The sequence below is a fragment of the Eptatretus burgeri genome, chromosome 12 (assembly GCF_056783735.1).
Source record: "Eptatretus burgeri isolate ZD-2024b chromosome 12, Ebu_testis_v1, whole genome shotgun sequence".
Lineage (NCBI taxonomy): Eukaryota > Metazoa > Chordata > Myxini > Myxiniformes > Myxinidae > Eptatretus > Eptatretus burgeri.
This window is the reverse complement of record NC_140972.1, coordinates 79,770,877-79,796,888: the sequence shown is the minus strand read 5'-3', so window position 1 is coordinate 79,796,888 and position 26,012 is coordinate 79,770,877. Positions and strand designations below refer to the sequence as shown.

The 26,012-nt window shown below is 42.3% G+C and overlaps 1 protein-coding gene across 1 annotated transcript in view; it reads left to right on the top strand.

The window, feature by feature from the left end:
- The window catches only part of ABCB7 (ATP binding cassette subfamily B member 7), a 51,394-nt gene that overhangs the window by 1,470 nt on the left and 23,912 nt on the right, over nucleotides 1-26,012 (top strand). The window contains exons 2-8 of the mRNA XM_085848640.1: nucleotides 2,455-2,538; nucleotides 4,475-4,591; nucleotides 8,998-9,130; nucleotides 9,290-9,558; nucleotides 14,687-14,775; nucleotides 22,059-22,146; nucleotides 25,198-25,372. Of these exons, the coding sequence (XP_085704766.1) occupies nucleotides 2,455-2,538; nucleotides 4,475-4,591; nucleotides 8,998-9,130; nucleotides 9,290-9,558; nucleotides 14,687-14,775; nucleotides 22,059-22,146; nucleotides 25,198-25,372 (955 nt within the window). The remainder of the gene's footprint in view (nucleotides 1-2,454; nucleotides 2,539-4,474; nucleotides 4,592-8,997; nucleotides 9,131-9,289; nucleotides 9,559-14,686; nucleotides 14,776-22,058; nucleotides 22,147-25,197; nucleotides 25,373-26,012) is intronic.

The following is a 26,012-nucleotide window of genomic DNA, read 5'->3' as shown; positions in this document are numbered from 1 at the left end:
AACTTTCCCCTAGCCGACCCCACATTAAGTTTGGACTCAATGGGTCTGTTAAAAATGTGGTGGTGGTAGTATTGGTAGTTGTTGACGGTATTCCCATGTTTTTTCTTTTGTTACCCTGGCCCTGCCAACGAAGGTTAAATGTTTTTTTTCACCCCTGTCTGTTTGTGAGCAGGATATCTCAAAAAAGTTACGGACAGATTCGGACAAAATTTGGTGGACAGGTTGGGTGTGTGACAAAGACGAAATGATGAGATTTTGGTGAAGATCTGGATCCGGATATGAGAATTTATAAAAATGGTGTGTGTGTGTGTGTGTGTGTGTGTGTGTGTGTGTGTGTGTGTGTGTGTGTGTGTGTGTGTGTGTGTGTGTGTGTGTGTGTGTGTGTGTGTGTGTGTGTGTGTGTGTGTGTGTGTGTGTGTGTGCCTGGTGTTGGCTTAGTGGTGAGGATGGTGGCTTGGGATCCCAGGGTCCTGAGTTCAAGCCCCATTGGCTGCTGAATTAATACACCAGGGGGTTGACTCAGCCTGTCATCCTTCCGAGGTCGGCGAAGTGAGTACCAGTGTACTGGTCCTGGTGTATGCCCCGGTTAGAATAGGTGTACCATATCCCTGTGTGTCGTAAGAGGCGACCAGGGTTGGCGTCAGGAAGGGCATCCGGCCATAAAACATTGCCTCAAGAAAAAGCCAAACCCCTGCACAGCAGGGAAAAATGGCTGTAAAAACGGTCATATTGTGTATGTGTGTGTGTCCGTGTCCGTCCGGGCCGTAACTTTTTTTTTAAACCATTTGAGCTTTTGTTATCAAATTTTCAACAAAGTATCTTTATGAGAATTTATGGAGAAAACAAATAAATAATTAGGTCAAAAGGTCAAAGGTGGACGATGTTTGCATTTTCAGATTGCTTTCGAGGATTTTGTTTTTTGCATCCGGTCCTGGAGTAAATTGGAAGACATTTTGTGTACGATAAACAGTCGGGCATAATTGTAATTGATTTCGTTTATCATTGTAATTGGCATTGATGATTATGCATTTCCAATGCAATTTCATTGCTTTTTTAAAATGTGTCTTCATTTGCTTGTTTTTTTTTTTCTTTATTTTTTTTCTTTTACAGATTGAAGATTCAATGCCAAATTACAGTTGTAATTTAATTTCATTAATTTTGGTCAATATGGGTCTTTCTAAATGATGTGATGTGCCTCAAAATGCTCGGTGTGCATGCACAGAATCCCCCTGTTAACAGCGATCTTCAGGGCATGTGAACTTCTATTGTGCATACACAATAAGGCTCGCTCGCCTAAAATGGCTCGCCTAAATTACCTAAAATGGCTCGCTAAGTTTTTCTAAAAGAAGCCGAAAATTCTTGAAAAAGTACGGTGAGAGAAAGCTGGGGGTGTGCCTCTGCGCACCTGGTGCGTTTCTACCATTTTCTGGGGCTGGTGAATGCATCTGGTATCAAGTTTGCAATCAACTTTTAAAATGATGATATCAATTATTAATCATGTTGGAGGAGGGGGAGCATGGATCTGTGAGGGCTATTATAAATACAGTATATTGTTTGTTTGTTTCTTGCTCCATAAGAGAAATTTAATTCGAATTTTTATTATTATTATTATTGCTTTTTGCATCTATTGCTAAATGGAGGTGTGTCTATCTGTCTGTCTGTTTGACTCTCGCTTGTTTGTATTAACAGGAAATGGTAGGATTAAAAATGCCTCTCATTCTTGGATGTTTATCGTATCTCCTACATTTCCGTGAGCCCGATTTGCATTCAGGAACACAGTAACTATGATTAACCATCTTGGAATTGTCACACTTTCCTCTAAATGATGAAAATTATGTTTAAAAGACTATTTGAATTACAGATGTCACTCTACGGCAGGTTAAAAGTTCCCCGTGAGCAGAAGTGAGTCACTGTAAGCACACACACACACACACACACAGCACATGCGGAAAAGGTCTCGTAAGCATTCAAACATCATTTTGAAAGTCCCATATTGTTTCTCATTTTATTTAAAGAAAATGTTTCGGGCAGGACTGTTCTGGCCAAAACATATGGGTGAGCCTTTTTGTCACATTTTTCTTGTGCAACAAATACAGAAAGAAGGTTATTAAGCTTGCAAATTTGAACATCATCTTGTTGCATAGAATGTAGTGCAACAACAAGAAAGATGTTTTTTTGTGATCTAATTATTTGTCTTGCAAGTGGATGTGATATGAAATAAATGTACGTTTTTATGCCTCCGCAACTGAATGGATTATCTTTTCAGGTTGGCCGTCCGTATGTGCGTGCGTAGCGGATTTTTGTTGCCCCCACTGATTGAAGTACTGTAATTGCATTTATAGAATCATAATGGGTGTATTCTGTTCTACCTGTTGCAATTGTTCAATGTGCATTTGTGTTTTAGTCTGCCGAAAAATCTCTTTCCCTATCCCTTCACATCCTGATCCCCCTCAGATGTTTCCATTGCCATTGATCAGCTGGAGAGGTTGTTGGCATGGAATGGCGGGCACTCGATTGCATTCGGACCCTCGACAACCTGTAAGGAAACTGCTTTACAGATTATCTCGGGGTTGGAGGAGTGTGGGGGTTGGGGGGAGGGCGGGGGTGGTCGGTTGAGAGCAGTTGCAGCGGTTGTGCCATACGTGGCTGATTGAGAAACTTTGTTATCAGTTATCAACTGTGAACCCATTTGAAATTAGAAGAACAAAGGATTGATCCAATGGTTATAAAGGGAGACCATTGCAGTTGGGAAAATTGCGAATGGCTGCTTTGACATTTTCAAACTAGAACCTACCAAAGGTGGACTGCAAACCTCTGCCAGGATGAACAGTTTACGTTTGGTATCCCATTGATGGGCCAGAGCTGCATCCAGACCATTTGTCCTTGTCACGCACCAAAATCTAATCAGCTTATTCTTGTTACCTTCCCAACTCATCCACCAGGTTTTGTTGAAACTCGTCCACAACTTTTTGAAATATCATGCTGTGCCTAGTTTTTGCCCCCCATCTCTCAATGATGAAGAATCACTTGGAAAATATTTAAAAAATTCTCATATTTGGATCCGGATGTTAAAAATCGTTTTGTCCTTGTCAACATACCACGTTTTGTCCGAATCTGTCCACAACCTTTTGAGATATCCTGCTCACAGCCAAATGTCATTTGTCAAATTTAAACCATAAACCTTGTCAATCTAAACCCTTACATCCTCCTTTTCTATTGTCAAGTCTCTTTAAAAAAATGTTTATATATTACGATAAGTAATTGCAAATTAGGAACATTTTGACCTTCTCAGTGTGATTGTACATTTCTATTACGCTAACAGTTAAAGAACTGGGAGCAATGAGATGTTGTTTTTTAATCTTATTCTACTAACTCTATAAGGTTGTTAGAATAAACAAACATTTCCACTCTTGATGACTTGGCCATGGAGGGAAAAGGGGTGGTGGTTTTCACCGGCACTTATGGAGTTTGGGAGAGCAAGAGTTTAACCAAAGCTGTGTACGTAATAAATAGAATGTCTGCTTGAACATTGTTGAATCTGCCTCTCGCAGAGCACAACGTCCCTGGGTGCTTCTCTGCCAGAACCGCCAAACCACCCCCTTCCTCCCTGAAAATTCCAACCAAATAATTTATCCATCGAGAGCCGATTGCAGGGAAGGAACGACTTGATGTTCGTGATCTTGCATAGATTAGACGATTGTGTTTATGATATTGTGAATTTGGTCCCATCAACAACAGAAATAAATTCTTGAGCTTCCTCCATTTCGCTCACTCACTTGTGATGACATGCCATTTGCATTAGCTCTCTTGTTCACTGTATAAATGCCATGGTGACTAACCAACTGAACCAAAGATTGAGCATTTTTTTGTTTGTTTGTTTGTTTTTCCAATAGATTATAATTTGATATACACGAACCAAAAATAATTACAATCTGAAGACGTTATGTACTGCAGGAGCAGGACACTCTCTTTCTTACATTCTAGACATGTAGTGTACAATAACATGTTCTCCGTTGTCTGTAATGTTACTATCTTGAGCCATGTGCAGGCTGAGCGATGTATTGGCATGAGCTTACCATTATTGCAACAGCCTTCGTCAAACTTCAAAGTCCAAGTATCCTTTGTCCACCTGCTCCCCTTCGCTCCATACATGTCAGTATGTTATTTTTAACCTTTCATCTCTGTCATTAAGCTCTTGCACGAGCCTTAAACTCTATATGGAAATAAATTAAATAGAAGTCAAATATAACTATTCACCGGAGGAATGTAGCTGAGGTTTAAAGGTTCTTGAAATCTTTTGGAGGTATTCTCTTTCTTGATCTTTTACGTCCATACTTTGCGGACAGTGTCTGTGCTGCCAAAGCAGTCTTGTGGCAAGTCATATTTTAGGTAGTTTGTCATTGCCCTGAGGTATTATGATGTTCCCATTAATGCAAATCTTTATAATGGAGGTGTATCAATGATTGTGTTGCAGAGAGAAACCAGCGCACTTGTCATATTGAAAGCTATGGCCGGCCATGTTTGGCCAAGAGAAAGGCCAGACCTGCGACGGAGAGTTGTTGCAGCACTTGCTTTGCTGGCCACTGCTAAGGTAATGTTCACCTGATTTACTTTCCCCACTCTGTTGCAAACGAACTTTGCACCATTTTCATACCGAATCTTCATACCACACTTGGACATACCGCAAACAATGCAAATGTACTTCAGTTGAGTAAATATTACTTGTCCTGCATTTATGGCTGGCTGATGTTTCTTATTGCTGTTAGCTGTTTTCACAAAGGCACTGATAATAATCAAGTTGGTTTTTTCTAACTGTACGAACAGCAATGAGAAATTATGTTTAAAAACTCAACTTTTGGGTGTGTGTATCCAGGGAAACACAATTTTATTTTATTTTTAAGAGAGGGATAAACGAGGCAGAGGTTCATCTTGTCAATTGTTAATCATTTGATAATGAAGCATTGATCCATCCGATTTAAACTTCTACATTGGAGATTCAGTAGATTAAAAATGTCGAGAAATCGATTGATTGCTATCGATTCATTAACAAGTTAAGAATTGAGACTTGCACAACTTGACGAGAATCGGCAAACATTAATCCTGGGATAATTTTGATACATTGCTTGAAAATGAATCCATGGTGCTCGCACAGAGGCCTTCCATTTGCAAGGGATCATTGAAGTCCACGCCGGAGCATGGACGAGATGGCAAAAGCCTTGTTCTGTACCTCAATGGGAGTTTATCACACATCGGTGATGAAAACTGGTGACGCTTAATCCACTTAACCACTGAGCCATTCCCATCGTTGCTTGGAGACGGCTGTAGATATTGTACGAGGGTGGTTCCAGGTTGATATGGAATTTTTATTCGAGAAAATCAAAATGTACATGGAAGTTTATAAAACCTCACCTATTTATAAAGGTGGGGCCCTGCTACTTGTACATACTTGTCCCGTTGATGTGGTAGTGTTTGGGATCCATATGTGGAGAAGTCCTGAGGGTGAGGTACGAAGCCTTTTCAGGAAATGTGCTTTGACATCTTCACAATTTGTGAAATTTGATACCACTGTAAATGGTTACAGGTCTGAAGACGACAATGGTTCACGAGCGGTATTTGACGATGTAGATTGTTTCAGAAGTCAAGGATGAGACAATGTGATAATGTTTGACCAAGTTATAAAAATGATCAACATGATGTGGTACGAGTGACAGGTTATTTGCTGCAAAATGTCGAAAACCCGGTTTCGTTCAACAACTTCAAAAATTTGACCTTTGCATAACCTTTAAAGGTCACAGAACAATGTTGTGGACATTAAAATAAAACCAATGTCACCCGCAGGGTGACCCGTATCTTGCCAAAAGGTGACCACGTGTGACTTCTTTAAGGTCACACTGAGGTGAACAGAGCTGCTATCCACCAGTAGCGACTCCTTGAGGAATATCTGCTTACGAGAGATTCCGATGAGAATCGTTCTACAGAGTAACCATGAAAAATATGTGTTTTCCTCATAACATCACCAAATGACGTCATAATGTCTCAAGCTTGACATATCTAGAAAGCACTCATCGAGGTGTTCAATTTGAGGTACTACACGATATGGTTCCTAAAACTTGAAAATTTGACCTTGGGGTCAAATATGTTTGACCTCAGGCGCTAACCATGAAGGTCAAGGCCAATCGCCACCAAAAACTAATCAGCTGAGCGTCAGACCATATACTACATTCCCATAAAGTTTGGAGACGATTCGATTAAAATTGCTCAAAAAATAAGGGTTTCGTCGACTCCCCTGATTTGCGACAAAGTGACCTTGACCTTTGACCTTGACCTTCAAAATTTTACGTGCTGAAAGGGACCTCTATAGGCCTCTGATATGCGAAGTTACAAAAATTTGCAATGATAACTGTGCTCTGCAGAGTGATTTATAAGTGATTACAAAAAAAAAAAAAAAAAAACACATATGAAGGTCAAGGCCAATCACCACCAAAAATTAATCAGCTGAGCTCCAGACCATGAACTATATTCCCATGAAGTTTGAAGACGCTCCGATCAAAATTACTCAAAAAATAAGGGTTTCGTCGACTCCCCTGATTTGCGACAGTGACCTTGACCTTTGACCTTGACCTTCAAAATTTTGTGCGCTGAAAGGGACCTCTATAGGCCTCTGATATGCGAAGTTACAAAAATTTCCAATGATAACTGTGCTCTGCAGAATTTTTTATACGTGATTACAGACAAACAAAAATAAAAAATAAAAAAATAAAAAAAACATACAAGCTGACTAACATATCTTGCAAAAACTTAGTTTTGGCAAGATAATAAGGAAACAGGATACATGCTATAGCTTATTGTAGTTCGTCGAAGAAGGTCGGAAACCCGGTTCGATTCCCACCACTTTGAAAATTTGACCTTTGTGAACTTTAAAGGTCAAGGATTATGACCTTTGGTGCAAAACTTCCTCTGGAACATTCCAGGAACAATATAACGTCATATAACAATATAACAAAAGGAAATATATGGCATTTTGCACTTCTCAGATTATCCATACTTTGATGAAATCAGCGTAAAAACAAACTTGAAGGGGGCGCCACGGGCAAGGTGTTCGAGATAGAGCAAAATGGTTTCAAGACTTAAGGTGGGGAATGACCTCAAGATTATGCATAAAAATATTGTCATCCAAGATCTCAAAGTTTGGGTGGTCGTATGATTTTTATGTCAAAATTCGCAATTTTCTAAGTTCGTGACATTGTGACCTTGACCTTGGGACGAAAATGAAAAGTCAAGCTCCATGGGGCTATGCAGGTGCCATTGGGCTAACCAAATACCGAAACCCTGCCAGATTCGACAAACCCCTCGGAGAAGATGGATTTTTATGTCAAAATCGCTATTTTCTAAGTTTGTGATCTTGTGACCTTGATCTTGGGACGAAAATGAAAAATGAGCTCCGTGGGGCTATGCAGGTGCCATTGGGCTAACCAAATGCCAAAACCTCTGCCAGATTCGACAAACCCCCTCGGAGAAGATGCAAATTGAAATCAGCTACCCCCTAAAAACACAATTCGCAATTTTCTAAGTTCGTGACCTTGTGACCTTGACCTTGGGACGAAAATGAAAAATCGAGCTCCGTGGGGCTATGCAGGTGCCATTGGGCTAACCAAACACCGAAACCCCTGCCAGATTCGCCAAACCCCCTCGGAGAAGATGCAAATTGGAATCGGCTACCCCCTAAAAACACGTTTTTTGGGCGTGGCTCCGCCCATAATGGGTGCACCACGCCCATTCTCAGGAAAACACAACTGGATCATGATATTAACCTCCCACCAAAATTTTATCAGGATCGGATCAAAACCCACGGAGCTATGCTCGGGACAGACAGACACACAACAATAACGAATATAGTGGTCACTTATTTTTTTCGTGAAAATATTTTTTCGTGAACCAATAAGGGATGAAAATCACAAGGTGATATAGATGGACTGTGTTTGGGAAAATAATATCAACATGAAGACTATTGACAATGCTAAGCTTTGGGTTTTAATTTTTTTGCTTGACTTCATTAAACTGGTGAAGCTCAGAAACAAGTAATTTTTAATAGGAGGTGGATTCGGATCAAAGGGCCAAGTACTGAAGTTTGTTTAATGATTGAGTTGTGGAGAGCCTTTTGTGACGTTTCGGAAATGAATAAATACTTTTGGAATTTATTGGAACATTAATCTCGTAATTTTGGCAAATTTGATTGTTTAAACAAATATTTTGTCAAGAATTAATATCTCAAATATCCTGAGACATTTTAAACAACTTTGACTTCCTGGTGGGGGGGAGTTGTAAAATGTGATGATTGAAAATATTTTGATCTTCTCAGTACCATGTGCTAAAAACAAAGTACAGTATCAATAGTATTTTTCTTTTATATAAACTTGTCATTCACATTTATTGAGCGATTATATCAATATGTGCACCATCTCTTTGTTGGCTGTTAAACGAGGTGTCCCATCTGCTGGCCTTCGTTGGTGGACATTAAAGATCCCACAGTGTTCTTCATGAAAAGTAGGCGAGATATCGCAAGCACCCTGGCCAAGTTTCAAATTTCTCTTCCAACCTACAGGGGTACTGAATCGGCGGCACTGCCATGTTCACAGCATCGATGCAAGCCAGTAGCTGCATGATGCGCACGCAATGATGACTCACACTTGGTTATTGTATTTTCATTTTTCATTCGACGGATCGTAAAAACTGGTTGTCGTCGTGAGGATCCATATCCAAAAAAAATTAAGTGCCACTTTCAAGCACTACTGGGCAAAGGAAGGTAAGGTTTGGTGTTTTGATCACGGATTCCCAGCGATTGGTGGTTTTACATAAGTTTTGCCTTGCTGGGTTACTGTGTTTGTCGGTGGTGCTTTCATTTTTGAATATTCACTAACTACTAGTTGCATTTTAATTGTTTGCCCTTGTGGTTTCGTGTTCTTGCTCGATTATATGCATATATAATTTTTTTTTCAGTTGCTCACCATTCAAGTTCCCATTCTCTTCAAGATAGCTGTTGATACCTTGAATGAACAAGCTGGCTCTCCACTTCAGCTTTCCTCAGTGCCTTCAACCATTGTCACATTATCAACTGCAATCATTCTTGGATGTAAGGCCTTTTAATATTTTTGGTCGATGTTCGGCACATTTGCTAACCAGTCTTGCATCAGGATGAGCAGTTTTGCCCGTTGCTTGCTCTAGCATGACCAAATTCTGTCAACAGGTTTCTTATCTCTTGTATTCTTTTCATGTCTCTTGTTCCTTACAGATGGTGCAGCACGGTTGGGAGCAACACTCTGCTCTGAGCTTCGAACTGCCGTTTTTGCACAAGTTGCTCAGTCATCGATTCGGCGTCTAGCTCGTGCATCATTCTTGCATCTACTTTCACTCGATCTATCATTTCACCTTGCAAGGCACACTGGAGCCCTTGGAAAAGCACTGGATCGAGGAACACGTGCCGTCTCCTTCGTGCTTTCTGCTATTGCCTTCAATCTTGCTCCAACAACATTGGAAATTCTAATGGTTGCAGGTCTGCTGGTGAGATGGTGGCATTTATATAGGAAATGGAGGCATGAAGGGGTGTTAACACGTTGACTGCCAACTCTTATAGTATTCACCACTCCCATTTGCCAAGCCCATTCTTCATTTTCAAATTTTACCCTTCGATGAGCAAATCTAAGTTCATTTATTATCCACTGGTGGGGAAACCCCCACGTTACAAGAAAACTCTTCGCTGGCAGGAGGATAAGATTTTAAATTCCTTTTTCCAGGTACTAGTTATCCAGTAGGACTATTTTTTTTTTAGCATTGAATTGAGGTTGGAATGATGTCATTGCAAATTGTACAGATAGTGGACAAAAATGGAAACACCTGGGTAAATGAGGGACACCAAGCAATGGCTTCCACACAGATGTGGTCCATGTGTAAATTAAGCAAATAACGTGATATTTTCCACTGGCATACTCGTAGTGGTAGAATGCGGTATATCCAGCACGATGAGTGTACTTGTGGTTGGCAGTCAACATGTTAAAACCTGAATATTAAATCTCAGACGTTTATTAAAGTCATAAAATAATTTTTCAGTAAGTTGTTTAAAAGAATTAATCTTCGACCAGAGTTCTTTGATTTATTGATTGACATGAGGAATGGTGAGAGCATTAAGGAAGTGGGTTTCACCTTCATAGTGTTTGGAAACAATATTAGAGAACATGGCTGAAAACTAAAGCTGAATTAATTGCAAATTTGAACTACATGGTATTTATAGAATACTTACCCTGCGCAGTCTTGAGAAAGACTTGGTGCAAGCGAACTCCTCTGTTTTTTGTTTTTTTCTCTTTGATCCAATATGGTGCCAGACCAGTGACCGAGGATGTCACTTTTCTCAAACTATATTTCCCATGAGTAGTTGATCATTTGGGTAAAGTTTTGCATTGATCGATTAGCAGTTTCAGCAATTGCAGAGGAATTTTTTTTCATACTGATGGGATCAAGCATTGCACTTGTAAAATTATGATGTCATAATGAAGACACCGATGACATCATCAGTAACATATCTTATTCTGCATGCAGAGTACTTAACAATGAACCATGTTTCTATTTTTTCCATGGAATGGTTTCAGAGATATTGAGGTGCAAAGTTTTTTGGTTTTTCCGAGATGGCACCTGTGCCACGTGACCTATGACGTCATAATTATCATTGAAAAATTATACAGGCGGAGGAGCTCCAATGGTGAAAATTGTGTCCAAATTGCGGAGAAATTACTTTTCATACTGACGGATCAAGCGTTGCACATGTTGAATTGTGACGTCATAATGAAGGCACCAATGACGTCATCATCACCTATTACTTATTCCGCATGGGGATTACTTGACAATGAGCCATGTTTCAATTTCTTCCATGGAGCTGTTTCAGAGGTGTAGAGGTGCAAAGTTTTTTTTTTTTTTTTTTTTTTTTCCAAGATGGCTCCTCCACCATGTGACCTATGACATCATAATTACCATTATAAATTCCTACAGGATGCAGCACATCTATGGTAAAAAATTTATGTCGATTGGACCAACAATTGCAAAGGAAAAAAAGTTTTATTTCTTATCAAATAAAGCATTGTGCTTGTTGAATTATGACGTCATAATGAAAAAAGCGATGACATCATCATTAATACATTTTATTCCCCATGGGGAGTACTTGGCAATGAGCCATGTGTAATTTGTTTTCATGGAGTGGTTTCGGAGATATAGAGGTGCAAAGTTTTTCGGTTTTTCCAAGATGGTGCCTGTACCATATGACCTATGATGTCATAAGTATGATTAAAAATTATACAGGAGGAGGCACCTTATTTGGAAAATTTTGTGTCAATCGGACTAACGTTTGCTGAGAAAATGAATTTTAAAAATGCAGACATGTACGTACGGCACACTGATGCAACCGATCGCTTAACCCTGCTTATTGCTTCGCGAGTGCAGGGTAACTAAAATGGGACGAGGTTGAGCGCATACTTCCGCCAGGCTAAACTATTAATGTTTTGTGTCACTCATGGACCAGATCTGCATCCGGACCTGAACCAAAATCTAATCGGCTTGTTCTTGTCACTGACCCAACTCATCCACCAAGTTTTGTCATAATCCATCCACAACTTCTTGAAATACATGCTATGTGTTGTTTTTCTCTCAATGGTGAAGAATCACTTAAAAGTAAAAAAAAACTATTCTCTGATGTGAATCCAGATCTTCACCAAAATCTAACTAATTCGTCCTTGTCACCCACCCAACCTGTCCATAATTGTTTTTTTGTATACAGTTCAGGATCGTGAAAGAGCTAGAACAAAGAATGATTTGGGGCATAACATAACAAAATTACCCCCGTGTGGGGGTGACGGTCATCTCTATAATACCACAAGTTCTCAATGTTCAGTTATGACCGAAGACTACTGCGCAGCTCAAACTGCGCAGTTTGGTTAAAGATTACTCGGCATTTTGGCGCGTGCGCGCACGAAATTCTATTTTGAAAATAAATGCCGACGTTTACATTTCGGGTTTTGAAACTTTTGCACCTTCGGCGGAAAATGTATAAATATACAAGGTCAGCTGCTATGCAATGACACCATTCACTAACTTTTACCATGCCCAGTAGAGAATATTAGCCTCCTGAAGATAGGGCAGTTTTTGCAAACTTTGAAGTCACGTGACGCGAAAACGAAAGTGAAATTCGAAAATCCGTCCTGATCAAATTTAGATATTGTCCCATACATTCATATGCCACAATCAAATTCAAGATCGCTTGAGAAATGTAGGAGGAGATAGATTTTGAAAATCGTCATTTTCGCATTTTTTGTCAACTTTGAAGTCACGTGACACGAAAACGAAAGCGAATATCGAAAATCCGGCCCAACCAAATTTAGATATTGTCCCATAGATTCATATGCTACAATCAAATTCAAGATCACTTGAGAAATGGCGGAGGAGACAGAATTTGAAAATTGTCATTTTCGCAACTTCAAAGGCTTCGTGACCTTGACCTTGACCTTGACCTTCGGTGACCTTGAAAGTCATACCATCGTGTACGTCTCATCGACCTCTATCAGGTTCACTCATGACCAGATCTCCCACTTCAAATTCATTGTGAACGGACGGACGGATTGAAGAACATCGACACCCATATTATTAGGTCATGCTCGAAGAGATGACCTAAAAAGGAACAGCAGGAGAAGGGGAAACACCGACAGCAGGGCGGAGGGCAAAAAATAGATGAAGATGGACAAACATGGGGTGTAGGTGAGGGGTAAGGGAGAACACAAGGGGTGGTCAAGATAGATTAAAAACAGCCATTTTTCCCTGCTGAGCAGGGGTTAGCTTTTGCGGGCTCCAGGCAATCATGGTTCCCTTCTTGAGGCAATGTTTTATGGCCGGATGCCCTTCCTGACGCCAACCTTGGTCGCCTCTTACGACACATAGGGACATGGTACACCTATTCTAACCGGGGCATACACCGGGACCAGTACACTGAAACTCATTTTGCCAACCTCGGAAGGATGACAGGCTGAGTCAACCCCCTGGTGTTAATTCAGTAGAAAATGGGGCTCGAACTCAGGACCTCTAGGATCCCAAGCCAGCCACCCTAACCACGAAGCCAACACCAGGCTTGTGATCAAGATAGATTCATAAGCTAAATTTTGGGAGGGTTGGGGTGTGATTTAGTTGGTTCAGAAAAGGTCACGGTTTTGGATGTGGAATGATTCTAGATGGTGGTGAACAGTTATCTTGAAGACCTGGAGGGAAGAATGAGTTTGAAGAGTATGGAAGCTGGTTCCACAGTTGGGGGGGAGAGGAACAAACGAGTGGTGGTAAGCAGTGGTTGTGGATTTTGGAAGTTTCATGAGGAAGGTGTTGCTGGTGGAAAGCGTGCGTCCTGTAGATACCTGGGGAGGACAAAGGACAGAGGGTGCAAGACCAGAAAGGAGGTGGGAGAAGATAGAGAGAACAATGACTTGATGGCAATGGCGAAGTAATAGGCTCATTGACTCAGCTTCATTGCGAGAGATTCCAATGATATTAAAAGCCTTGGTTTCCACTGTGTCAAGCTGAGCAAGGTGTGAGACAGGAGCCAGCCCAGAGGGGAGATCAGTACTCTATCAAGCTGCAGATGAAAACGTTGTCGGTGGATAGGAGTTCAGGTGTGCCAAGGAGTGACTTTGCACAACAAAGGATGCCCAGTCTACATCTGTCTTTGGAAGCCAATTTTGAAATGTTACTTGCCCAAGAGAGATCGTGGTTGAGAGCGAGACCCAAGAGTTTGAGTGACGGAACCTCTTTGAGACGGTTATTGAGGACTTAGATGGGGCGGCTTGCGGTGCAGTCCTTTTGGAGATGTACGTATAGAGATAGATAGAGTTTTCTCGTGGTTAAGACATATTCCAAGTGTTTGACCAGTTTGTGGTTTTGTCAAGGTCTGAAGAGAGGGAAGAGGCTGCTGCCTGTCTGTCTGAAGGATGAGGGATGGAGTTGTCAGCAAAAACTTTCGGCCGAATCCGTCCATAACATTTTGAGATATTTTGCTCACCGACAGACAGACAGACGGGGGTGAAAACGTAACCTCCGTCCACCTTCGGTGGTGGGGCTAATTATGGGTTCCATGACCTTGCTTAAGATTTGGAAGTGTGTTTTCTGGTTTGTAGTTGAAGTATTTCGTTTTTGCACCCTTCTTGCATGTAATATTGGAGGGAGGTTGTATTGGCTATCTTTCAAATATAATGGAGCTGACTGAAGCTGAAGAGAGCAGACAGATGAGAAGGAAGAGCAGTGCTGCAGGATTTGTAAACATTGGCATTAATGCAGTTGGGCCCATCATTGAGGCAGAATTAAGGCTATTCAGAACTTTTTCTGCATTGTCATGTGGAAAAGTCAGTATCCAGCAGGTATTGGGAATGGGGGGGGGGTGTATGGTGGGGACAGAGTAATTGGTTGGGTACATGGGCTTTGAGGAAAAACACTGAGTTGTTCCCCTTATCTTGAGTGGAGTCAGTCAATATTTGGAGTCCTGTACTACTAAAACTAAAAATGGTAATCAAAATTAATTTGCTTCATGCAGTGTTGCTCAATTCACAGACCTGACTGATGACATCAAGTTCATTTTCATTCTCATTGACCTCTATTGAACTCTGTTCCACAGTACTACAAGTGTGGAGTGGAGTTTGCAGCTGTAGCCATTGGAACTTTCACTGTTTATGCTGCTCTCACTCTTGCAATAACACAATGGAGGCAAGTGCTGTTTTATATTTCTCAAAAACCTGACTTTCTTTGCTGCTTATTTTCTTCCTATATTTCTTGCCTTTTCTTGGGTTTCTCTCTTTCACTCTTTCTCTTTCTTTATCTCTCTTTTCTCTCTCTCGCTCTCTCTCGCTCGCTCTCGCTCTCGCTCTCCTTCCTGTTATTTGAATATGTAACTTTTGTTTCCTAAAAAAGAAAAGTTTTTTTTTGTAATACTTTTGTTACAAAAGTCTGTTGTTCTCTGTCTCGCACCATACCTTATTCCTTCTTCCTTCTTTCTTCTTCCTTCTCTTTTTTTTCATAAGTGCATCTACTTCTCATTTGTAATGTTTTAAAAAAAAATTAATTAATTTTTTTCTTTTGACATCCAACAAATTTTTTTTTCATCTACCTCTTTTCTCTATCTCTCTCTCTCTCTCTCTCTCTCTCTCTCTCTCTCTCTCTCTCTCTCTCTCTCTCTCTCTCTCTCTCTCTCTCTCTCTCTCTCTTACACACTTATGTTTGGTTCTGTTTCATTTGCATCGTTGAGTTGCCAAAAAAATTGGCAATTAGTTGAGAAAGTCACAATGTCACTACTTCTGATGATATAATATACATTTGAATGGGAGGATATGAGCAGATGAATGTGTTGTGCATAAAGAAAGTGATTCCAACATTGCTGTACTGATCTCATAAAATGTAGCTGGTCCCAATCCATTGCTTTGAGCAATCTGCAAAAAAAGCAAAACATGTTCTCCATCAGCCAATGACATTGTCGTGCAATTCAACACGATTTGAACAATGGAGGAAACGTCTCAATCGTATGACTTTGGAACACCACAAATGGTTGAACTCATTTACGGACTTATGGTTCTTCAGAAGAGGGCAGATTGTCACACAACCGCGAGTGAGGACGTTCTTATGAGAATTATTATTCACATTCGATCAGCAGTATTTGAATGCATACTTTGTTCGTTTTACATGGACTTCCTTTTTATACAGTTGACTGTTGACAGTTTGAATATATGCATTCCGGAAACATTTCAAATGGGTGATTATTAGAATGCAAGAATGAATGAATGTGCTTGTTTACAAATCAGAGCAATCAATTATACTATTTATTATATGTCAATTAAAACTCCTGTCCATTCACTTATAGTACTACTGTATTGTACATTGGCCTCTGATCAACTCAAGTTCATGAAATTTGATGGACTAAAAACGAAATGTAGATTTGTTCACTTGCAAAGAATCATGATGGTGTACTTTATGGAGATGGAGATGAAGATGAAGCACTTGTGGAGGATAGTGACAAATCAACATCTCAAATTATAGCCAGTCTCTTTTCGCCCTCTTGCTGTAACAAGCACTATTGCTCCAGACATGACAATCGGGTTTTCATTGCTATTGAAAAAGCAAGCCCTTATAAGATGTCTACATATGCCTTTTTAAAACACTTCTGGTGATAAAATACCCAAACTATATTGTCTGGAAACTGCACTCAAAGCTTCCTGTCTGTTGACCCAGATGGGAAGCAAGTGTGATTCAAACTTCCATCTTGGCTTTGCCTTTCGCAGTTGTTTATCCCTTGTCATCCTACATCATGGCTTTTTGTCCATCAGTATCTTTTTAGGTCATCTCTTCGAGCATGACCTAATAATATTGGTGTTGAGAGGAGAGGTGACGATCGTCCGTCCGTCCGTCCACAATGAAGTTGAAGCGGGAGATTTGGTCATTAGTGATCCTGATAGAGGTCGATGACACGTACACGATGGTATGACTTTCAAGGTCACCGAAGGTCAAGGTCACGAGGCCTTTGAAGTTGCGAAAATGACAATTTTCAAATTCTATCTCCTCCTACATTTCTCAAGCTATCTTGAATTTGATTGTGGCATATGAATCTATGGGACAATATCTAAATTTGGTCAGGCCGGATTTTTGATATTCGCTTTCGTTTTCATGTCACGTGACTTCAAAGTTGGCAAAAAATGCGAAAATGACGATTTTCATGCGAAAATGACGATTTTCAAAATCTATTTCCTCCTGCATTTCTCAAGCGATCTTGAATTTGATTGTGGCATATAAATCTATGGGACAATATCTAAATTTTGGTCGAGCCAGATTTTTGATATTGGCTTTCGTTTTCGTGTCAGGTCAGGTCAGGTATGGGAGCATGTGCCAGAGCAGCACGTCGCTGCGTCCACTTTCCGCCGGTACTCCAGGGGCTTCCGTCTGGCCATCCCCCAGGCAGATGCCAGGCCCATCCTCATCTCCTTGAGATGATGGTCAACCTGTTGCAACCATGAGGCACGTGGTCGACCCACTGGCCTCCTCCACTCATGAGACTCCCTCGCTGAGAGAATCTGGTGAGCAGGATCAGAGTCAGGAAAACGAGCCACATGTCCATACAGCCGCAACTGACGCTCACGGACTATGCAGGTAACAAATCTCATCCGAGTCTCTCTCAGCAACCGCTCGTTGGACACAAAATCCGACCAGCGATAGCCAAGGATTCTCCAAAGAGACCTGGTACCAAAGGAATTAAGTCTCCGTCTCAGATCCTTGGTCAGAGTCCAGGTCTCGCACCCATAGAGCAAGACTGGAAGTACCAAGGACCTGAAGACTCGGACTTTCGTCCTCCCGCACAGGTACCGGCAGCGCCACACCCCATGATCCAGTGAATCCATGACTCCCCAGGCCCGACCCAGACGTCTATTGACCTCTGACTCGCAGCCAGCAGAGACATGAATATCACTGCCAAGGTAAGTGAATCTCTCCACGACCTCAACATCCTCACCACAAACAGACACAGACAGGACAGCAGCATCCAAGATGTCACCGAAAGCCTGGATCTTAGTTTTGATCCAAGAAACCCGTAATCCCAACGGCTCCGACTCCTCATTCAGCACCTCGAGGGCCCCCAAGAGGATGTCTAAAGTCTCCGCAAAGATGACTGCATCATCTGCAAAGTCAAGGTCCGAGATCTTGACATTCCCAAATGACGCACCGCAACTTGATCTCTCCGACATCCTCCCTAGAATCCAGTCCATACAAGTGCTGAAAAGTGTGGGGGCAAGTACACATCCCTGACGAACTCCAGTAACAACTGGAAATAAGTCAGAGATGGTACCACCACACTTCACAGCACTCTCAGTACCAGAGTAGAGTTCAGACATCAGATCGATCAGTTATGGTGGCACCCCACGAAGACCAAGAATCCTCCAGAGGACATCCCGATTCACTGAATCGAACGCTTTACAGAGATCAACATAGGCTGCAAGCAGCCCCTGCCGAAACTCTCGTCTGCGTTCGGTGAGGACACGAAGTGCAAGGATACGGTCAATCGTTGACCTCTTTGGTGTAAAGCCTGACTGCTCTGGACGCTGGTGCTCAAGCAGATGGTGGCGAACCCTATCGAGAATTATCCGAGCAAAGACCTTGCCCGGCACTGAGAGCAGCGTCACCCCTCGGTAGTTGTTGCAGTCTTGGCGATCACCCTTCCCTTTCCAGAGAGGGACAACAAGGCCCCTCTTCCAGTCAGTTGGGATGATGCCTGTGTTCCAGGCAGAGCACAAAACTGCATGCAACGACACGAGTGCAGCATTTCCACCAGCCTTGAGAAGTTCGGCATGGATGCCACAGATCCCTGGAGCTTTGCCCCGTTTCAACTGGTTCACCGCAGCCCGTGTTTCCACAAGCGTAGGTGGACCACAGTTGATTCGAGGGTCAGCAACAGGGATTGTAACACCCTTGACGTCCAACTCGACAGTTGGGGGATCAGCCTGGTACAACCGCTCAAAGTAACCGGCCCAGCGGGCCTTCACTTCAGACTCCTCTGTCAAGAGCCTACCACTCTCTGCTCGAACTGTAGTGCTCCGAGGGATGGGCTTGGATGAACGTAATGCGCGAATTCCCCTGTAAGCGGGACGAGAATCACCTGTCCACAGGTGATGCTCTACCCCTCACAGATTCCTCGCACATAGGCCTCCTTGTCCACCCTCAGTGCACGTACAGTTTTACGCCTCAGCTCCCTGAACAGCTCAGCTCTGCCATTCAGCCTGGCCCTGCGACTCTGGTCAATGGTATCCAGTGTCCCTTGAGAGACAAAATTCTTCTTTGCCCTGCGGTGAGCTCCAAGGCATCCACCGGCAACATCAAGGACGGTGGTCTTGAAGGCGCTCCACAACTCTTCAGGACCCCCCAAAGCACCCAGAACCCCCAAGTGTCCACTCAGCCTGTTCGCAAATTCCTCAGCTACTCTCTCATCCCTGAGCTTGGCAACATCCAGCCTCGGCTGGGATGGTACCATTCTCCAGGATTTAAGGTGCAGCTTTAGAGTTGCTACAACAAGCCTGTGGTCAGTATTGAGGAACTGAGCACTCCGGTAGACCCTGCAGTTCTGGATCATCCTCCAACGACCGTCAATGAGGACATGGTCAATCTCCTTTGCCACACCGCCAGCGTTGGAATACCAAGTCCAGCGATGAGCTTGTGGGCGCTGAAACCATGAACCAGCCACCCTAAGTCCATGACTTCTTGCAAAGTCAAGGAACTTAGTGCCATTCTGGTTCATAGTTCCTGACCCATGGGGACCAACACACACCTCATAACCGTCCCTATCAGTTCCAGTCGATGCATTGAAATCCCCCAAAACTAGAAGTGTATCTCGTCTGGGGCACTGATCAACCACAGACTCGAGTGTGGCATAGAATGCATCCTTCACGGTGAGATCACTCGCCTCAGTTGGAGCATAAACAGAGACCAGGGAAATAACACCTAAGGAGTGACGAATCCTTAATCTCATAATACGCTCGTTGACTGGTGTTACCTCAATTATCATTGGGGTCAGCTTATTGGACACAGCTACAGCAACTCCTTGGGTATGGTAACCATCAGAGCGACCAGACCAATAGTAGGTGTAACCACCCACCATTATCTCGCCGCAATCCGGTCTCCGAACCTCAGAGAGAGCTGCAATCCCGATGTCCAAACGCTTGAGCTCAGATGATAACAGAGACAGGTGATCATCCTCTCTTAGGGATAGGACATTCCAGGCACCCACCCGAAGGGACCGCCTCAGGTTAACCCAAGGAGACCGCCGTCTGGTGGACGACACCTCAGCACCACTCCGACACACTCTCCCGCAATCTGACCCAGGGATGTTACCCCGTGGTTTCCCTCCTATCAAAGATTGGGGGTCCCGAAGGCTTTGCCCCAATCCCGTCATCCGGTGAGCTGCCCTGCGAAGGGAAGCTGCACAGGAGGTACTCCCACGGAGTGGGTTTTCAGATTTTTTTGCGTTTTTGCGTTTTGCGGAATGAAGGGTTTTACGGTGGCCGGAGTGCAAATCCTGCCACCAACCTCCTAATAAGAAGTGACCCAACTGCAGGAGGACGTCCGCAGACACAGTTGGGCACTAGATATGGATGGCCGTTGGCTCACAAGGAGCTCCTCCGCCCTTTGACAGGTTTTGTTTTTAATCCTGCTGGGTGTCCATATCCAAACACCCTCCTCACCAGAAAACCTGGTGGGGGAGACTGTTTAGTCGCCGACAACCCGACCATGGAACAGGTTAGTACAGGTTTACATGGTACCTGTAGCAGGTCACAGATCGAACCTGACCTGACAGACAACAGACCTGACAGATCGAACCTGACCTTTCGTGTCACGTGACTTCAAATTTGGCAAAAAATGCGAAAATGACGATTTTCATGCGAAAATGACGATTTTCAAAATCTATCTCCTCCTACATTTCTCAAACGATCTTGAATTTGATTGTGGCATATAAATCTATGGGACAATATCTAAATATGGTCGGGCCGGATTTTCGATATTCGCTTTCGTTTTCGCGTCACGTGACTTCAAAGTTTGCAAAATCTTCCCTACCTTCAGGAGGCTATATATTTTCTCGCAGAGATGACCGTCACTCCTGCACGGGGGTAATTTTTTATTTTTGTTTTCATTTTGGGTTCAATTCCTTGTTTTATGTCCATCGTCAATGTGAGTGAGCAAGAAAACTCCAAGTTGTCTCTCCCCTATTTTGACGTACAGTGGAGTCGCATCAGCAAATAAACAAGGGTTTTATTTACTTTATGTCAAACAGTTGAAGCAATAGCTCCATTGAAAACAAAAAATACTAGAACTGCACTCAGTAGAGAGCATTGCCTCCACCAGACTGAACAGTTTACATTTTTTTTTAATCCTACTGGGAGGCCGGATCTACATCCGGACCTTAACCAAAGTCTTATTTGCTTGTTCTTGTCACATACCCAACTTATCCACCAAGTTTTTGTCGTCATTTGTCCACAACTTTTTGAAATATTTATCTCATGAGCAGAGTACCTGCCCTATGCACGATCTTGTTCCAAGCATGCAGCACGTTGTTCTGGCGCATACCTTTATTTGGGAGTTGTACAGGCAACTGACAGCTCTTTATAGGTAAATAAAAAAACCCGTGTTATGTGCATAAAGCAAAAACATACCTACTGCATATAATGCAAAACACCTGATTGCACTGAAAAACGTGGGAGACAGGAAACTGTGTAAATGGTGGAGACTTGAAATACCCTCTCACACCTGAAGGCGGCACTGCATGATGCACATTTGGATCGAGAATTTGCATCCACCCCTCTCCCGCTCCCTCCCCCCCCACCCCATGACCACCGGCAAAGATAAAAACACACCTCTACATTGATTGGGGTCATGCTGATCCTATGTAGCAAGTCTGGATGTAATCGCCCCAGAACTGTAGGAGGAGTAGCGTGACAAACACCAGTCCATGAATTATAGTTAGGATATAGTTTTTTGGCCCCATCTTTCAATGATGAATGACCACTTCAAAAATGAATAAAAAAATCTTGCATCCCGATCCGGCTCCGGATCTTACCCAAAATCACATCAATTCATCCTGCTCACACACCCAACTTGTCCACCAAGTTCCATCCAAATCCATTCTTAACTTTTTGAGATGTCTTACTCACAGCCAGACAGACAGACAGGGGTGAAAACATAACCTCCGTTCACCAGGCTTCAGTGGCAGAGGCATTAAAACGTACGCTGTATTAGAATTGGCGAGAGTAGTCTACATTGCTCCCCCCCCCCCCCATTTTAATTTGTGTTACATGAAAAGATCTTTATTGCTGAAAATGAGCAAAACTTTGAGGATCCCATTACCTCTGAAAGCTTGAATAAGGGGTGTGCATCTCTGCAGAATCTATCTTTCATGTGTTTTTATGTGTGAATTTTGTTTTTTCATTGTGATGATGCTCATCTGTTATAAAATGTATATTTTGTAGAACTCGATTCAGAGTGGAGATGAACCAGGTTGACAGTGAAGCAGGAAACAGAGCTATTGACTCTCTCCTCAACTATGAGACAGTTAAGGTGAGCTCGGGTTCAGCAACTTTTATTTGGGATATTACAGCCTTACTATTTGTATTTCAATTGCCAAGTTATTCTATTGCTTACGAGGGGCCTCCTACGTATTGCAGATGCAAATCATTTAATATGCCTGGTGTTGGCTTAATAGTTATGGTGGTGGGCATGGGATCCTAGGATCCTGGGTTCAAATCCCACTCAGCTGTTGAATTAATACCAGGTGGGGTTAACTCAGCCTGTCATCCTTCCGAGGTCGGCAAAATGGGTGCCAGCATGCTGGTATACTGTGGTGGAGTGGCGACCCATCCAGGATTGTGCCCAATAGCCAAGGAGACTGCTTAGCAGCACCAACGCTCTGCACAGAGTATGGTCCCAATTAAATCTCCTCCTCAATCCTTCTGAGGTCTGCAAAATGAGTGCCAGCTTGCTGGTATCCTGTGTTGGAGTGGTGACCCGTCCAAGATTGTGTCTGATGGCCAAGGAGACTACTTCGGCAGCACCAACGCTCTGCACAGAGTATGGTCCCAATGGATGGATGGAAACCATTTTAAATGTGGATTTTTGCATGCTTTTGGAGTTTCGCATGCTTTTTTTGTACTTTGGTAAAATACACTCAAACCCACTTCTTTTTTTTATTTACCATACTTGTTTTTTTGGCTTCCAGGCTTGCCATGCATCTGTATTGAAATGGCATAATAATTCCTTACCACAGCCTCTGTGGATTAAAGACAGATATTTATTTGGAGATTTATTTATTTATTTAAATAATTATTCCACATGGGGTCGAAGGTCAAAATCAGATGGGAAGTGAAGGTTTCTGGCCTGCAAAGCATTTGTTTCAACCATTCCAGATGAGACTTGGCCACAAAAACACCTTACCATAGCCACTATGGACCCTAGCAAATCGATCTTGGTCTGGTGTCTTCTTTTCTATTTTAAAGGGGGTTAAACTTCAGAATTGTTGTAAAGTTAAGGTTTATGGCCTGCCAAACCTTTTTTTTTTAACAAATGAAACCTGACACAAACATACTGTAACAGCCCCGGGACCGGTACGGAAGCCCGGTTCGAGTTCTGCGGGTGTTGTCAAAACGACTGCAACCGCCTTCCTTTATCTGGCTGAGAAACCGCAGATAACAATAACGAAATCCCCACCAAGTAGAATCCAACTCCGAGACCAGGTATGTTTATTTAACAAGTAAATGGCATGGGAGAAGGATTACATGAAGCAATAATAACCAGTCTGCAGTAAACATATAAATTAATCAGTAAATAAACCCTGTTATCCCTTACCACCCTCGAACAACCCAAACGTCACAGATTTCTTCGCAGTTCTTATCTTAGGGCCTGTTCACTCATTCAATAAGAACAGGGAATACAAACAACAAGGTCGATTGCAACCCAAAGCCAAGCTGTGCAGCCATCCGGAGGCAGATTTATCGAGACCTTTGGTGCAATCTGGCATAGCATAAAAACTCAAGCTCCATAATTATGGCTCCCTCAAAGCCCTCTGCTCTGCGGATTAAATGTTCTTTGGCACACTCAACTCTGCACATTGAGACTCAGGCGTTCCCATTCCTCCAAACAGCTGCCTGTCCTTTTTGGGTAATTGTCGCTCTGTCGGCTTTCATGTCTCTCTCTCAGAGCAGCTGGAACAGTCCACCACCTCTCTGCGTCAGCTGTGTCCCCAACTGACCTCAAAAAAGGCTCCCTCTCCTTCAAAGCAGTCGTTAATGGTCCACTGCACATGAGATTGACTGCCGACCTGGCCTCGTGCTGAGCCACGTGAGTGAGTTCCCGTGGTGAGGCAATTGCTGATTTCCTCAATGGCTGTGTGTGCTTTGCAGAGACATGTAAATAGAGGAAAATAACATTAATAACGTATAGGCAGAGGTTTGAATTGGGGAGGGAAAATAAACTTCTATTCTCACTGCACATACACGACACATTTCTATTTCACAATTAGAACGTCACGCTTATCTAAACGAATGCGAAGCAATAACTCACGTTCCACTCAGAAGTTTTATTAACCCTTAAAGATCATTCCTACAACAATATCTTGCCACAGCCCGTACAATGACCACCTTCCTGCACTTTACCTTTTCATCTGTCGATCAGATAAATCGTCCATGATGCACCGCAACCCAGGAATACTTCACCTTGTTTCCAATGCTTCAAATGTGATGTTTACATCAACACATGCGTAGTCAGTTGATGATTATTGAGCTCATCAGAACGCTAACAAGCCAGTTGCTTATTTCTCATCAATCTTGCTCTTTCCCAGTTTTTCCGTTTTACCTTAATGCAAAAGAACAAAGCTAGTTTACCTGAATGTTGAGAAAATAATGTTTCATAATCGAAACAATTTGCATGTCCAATCAATGCTGATTTGGATACAGTTGGGAAGTTTGTCTTTCATTTTCATCTTCCCCCCCCTCCCCCTCTTCCTGTTTTCTTCTTTGTTGTCCCTTGTGTAGTTTGCACCCAATTGTATCATCTGACCAACCTTTGTGAATGCCAATCGATGCTTTGGTTTCAGTGCATTGCAATAAGGTAGAGAAAGGCCATCCTTGCATTCCACAAACATTGAAAAAAAACATCCGTGATTTTTATTTTTATTTTTTATTACCAGCCCAAAGGACTTTCATTAACATCGGATTCTTATTTTTAAATTACTTGGGGGGGAGAAAGGGAGAATGGCAGGGAAGGAAAATTAATTACTCATAAAAAGTAAATTATTGTGTTTGCACAGATGACTACTTCAAAGCGTCACCCCCATCCCCACTTTTACTCTCAACATCCTTGCTTGTACAGTATGTAGATGGCCCCGAGTTCAAGTTTTTGTATCTGGTTGTCCAGCCAGTCATAGCCTCTCTCATATCAATTTGTGATGTATTACTATCTGGCTAATACTATTATCGGTGTTAATCTGGTCCTCAGTTGTATTTTTGGACTTGAAGATTAATTCGTCAAGACCATGACTTTTTTTTTTCTTCTGCTCCCTCCACTTTCCACAAAACCAATCTTGTTGTATTCACTATCTCCATTTTTCTTTGCTAGTATTTCAATGCAGAGAAATATGAGGCTGAACAATATGATCGTCTCCTTGCCCGCTATGAACATTCAGCTCTAAAAACTTCGTCCAGTCTCGCTCTACTCAACCTCAGCCAGCAAGCAGCATTCAGTATTGGACTTACTGCCATTATGTTGCTGGCTGCTGGCAACATTATCAATGGTACGAGAAGATGAGTGATTTCATCTTTTTCTTTTCTTCTTCCATGATCAAAAATTGTGCTATAATTACCTCTGCCACTGAAGGTGAAGGAGGTTATGTTTTCACCTCTTTCTGTCTGTCTGTCTGTCTGTTTGTTTATCCGTTTGTGTACAGGATATCTCAAAAGGTTGTGGATGGATCCGGATGAAATTTTGTGGACAGGTTCGGTATGTGACAAGGACGAACTGATTAGAGTTTTGTGAAGGTCCGGATCCGGATCCGAATCCGACAATTCGAATTTTAAAAGTGATTCTTCACCATTGAGAGATATGGCTAAAAATGATATATAGCACGATATCTCAAAGTTGTGAACGGATTCGGACGAAGCTTGGTGGACAGGTTGGGTGTGTTGCAAGGACGAATCTATTTGATTTTTTTTGAAGATCTGAATCCGGATCTGGATATGAAAATTAGTTAATTTTCAAATTGATTCTTCACCGAGATAGTGCCAAAAACGATATTGTACTGTAAAGCATGATATTTCAAAAATGTATTGAGCCTGATATGTTCTCGTGGATCAGGCATTACGTGGTGAAGGTATGTGCTCTACCAAGTGCCCTTCAAGTTTTTTTTTTTTTCTTTGTTTATCTTCATTAATTTT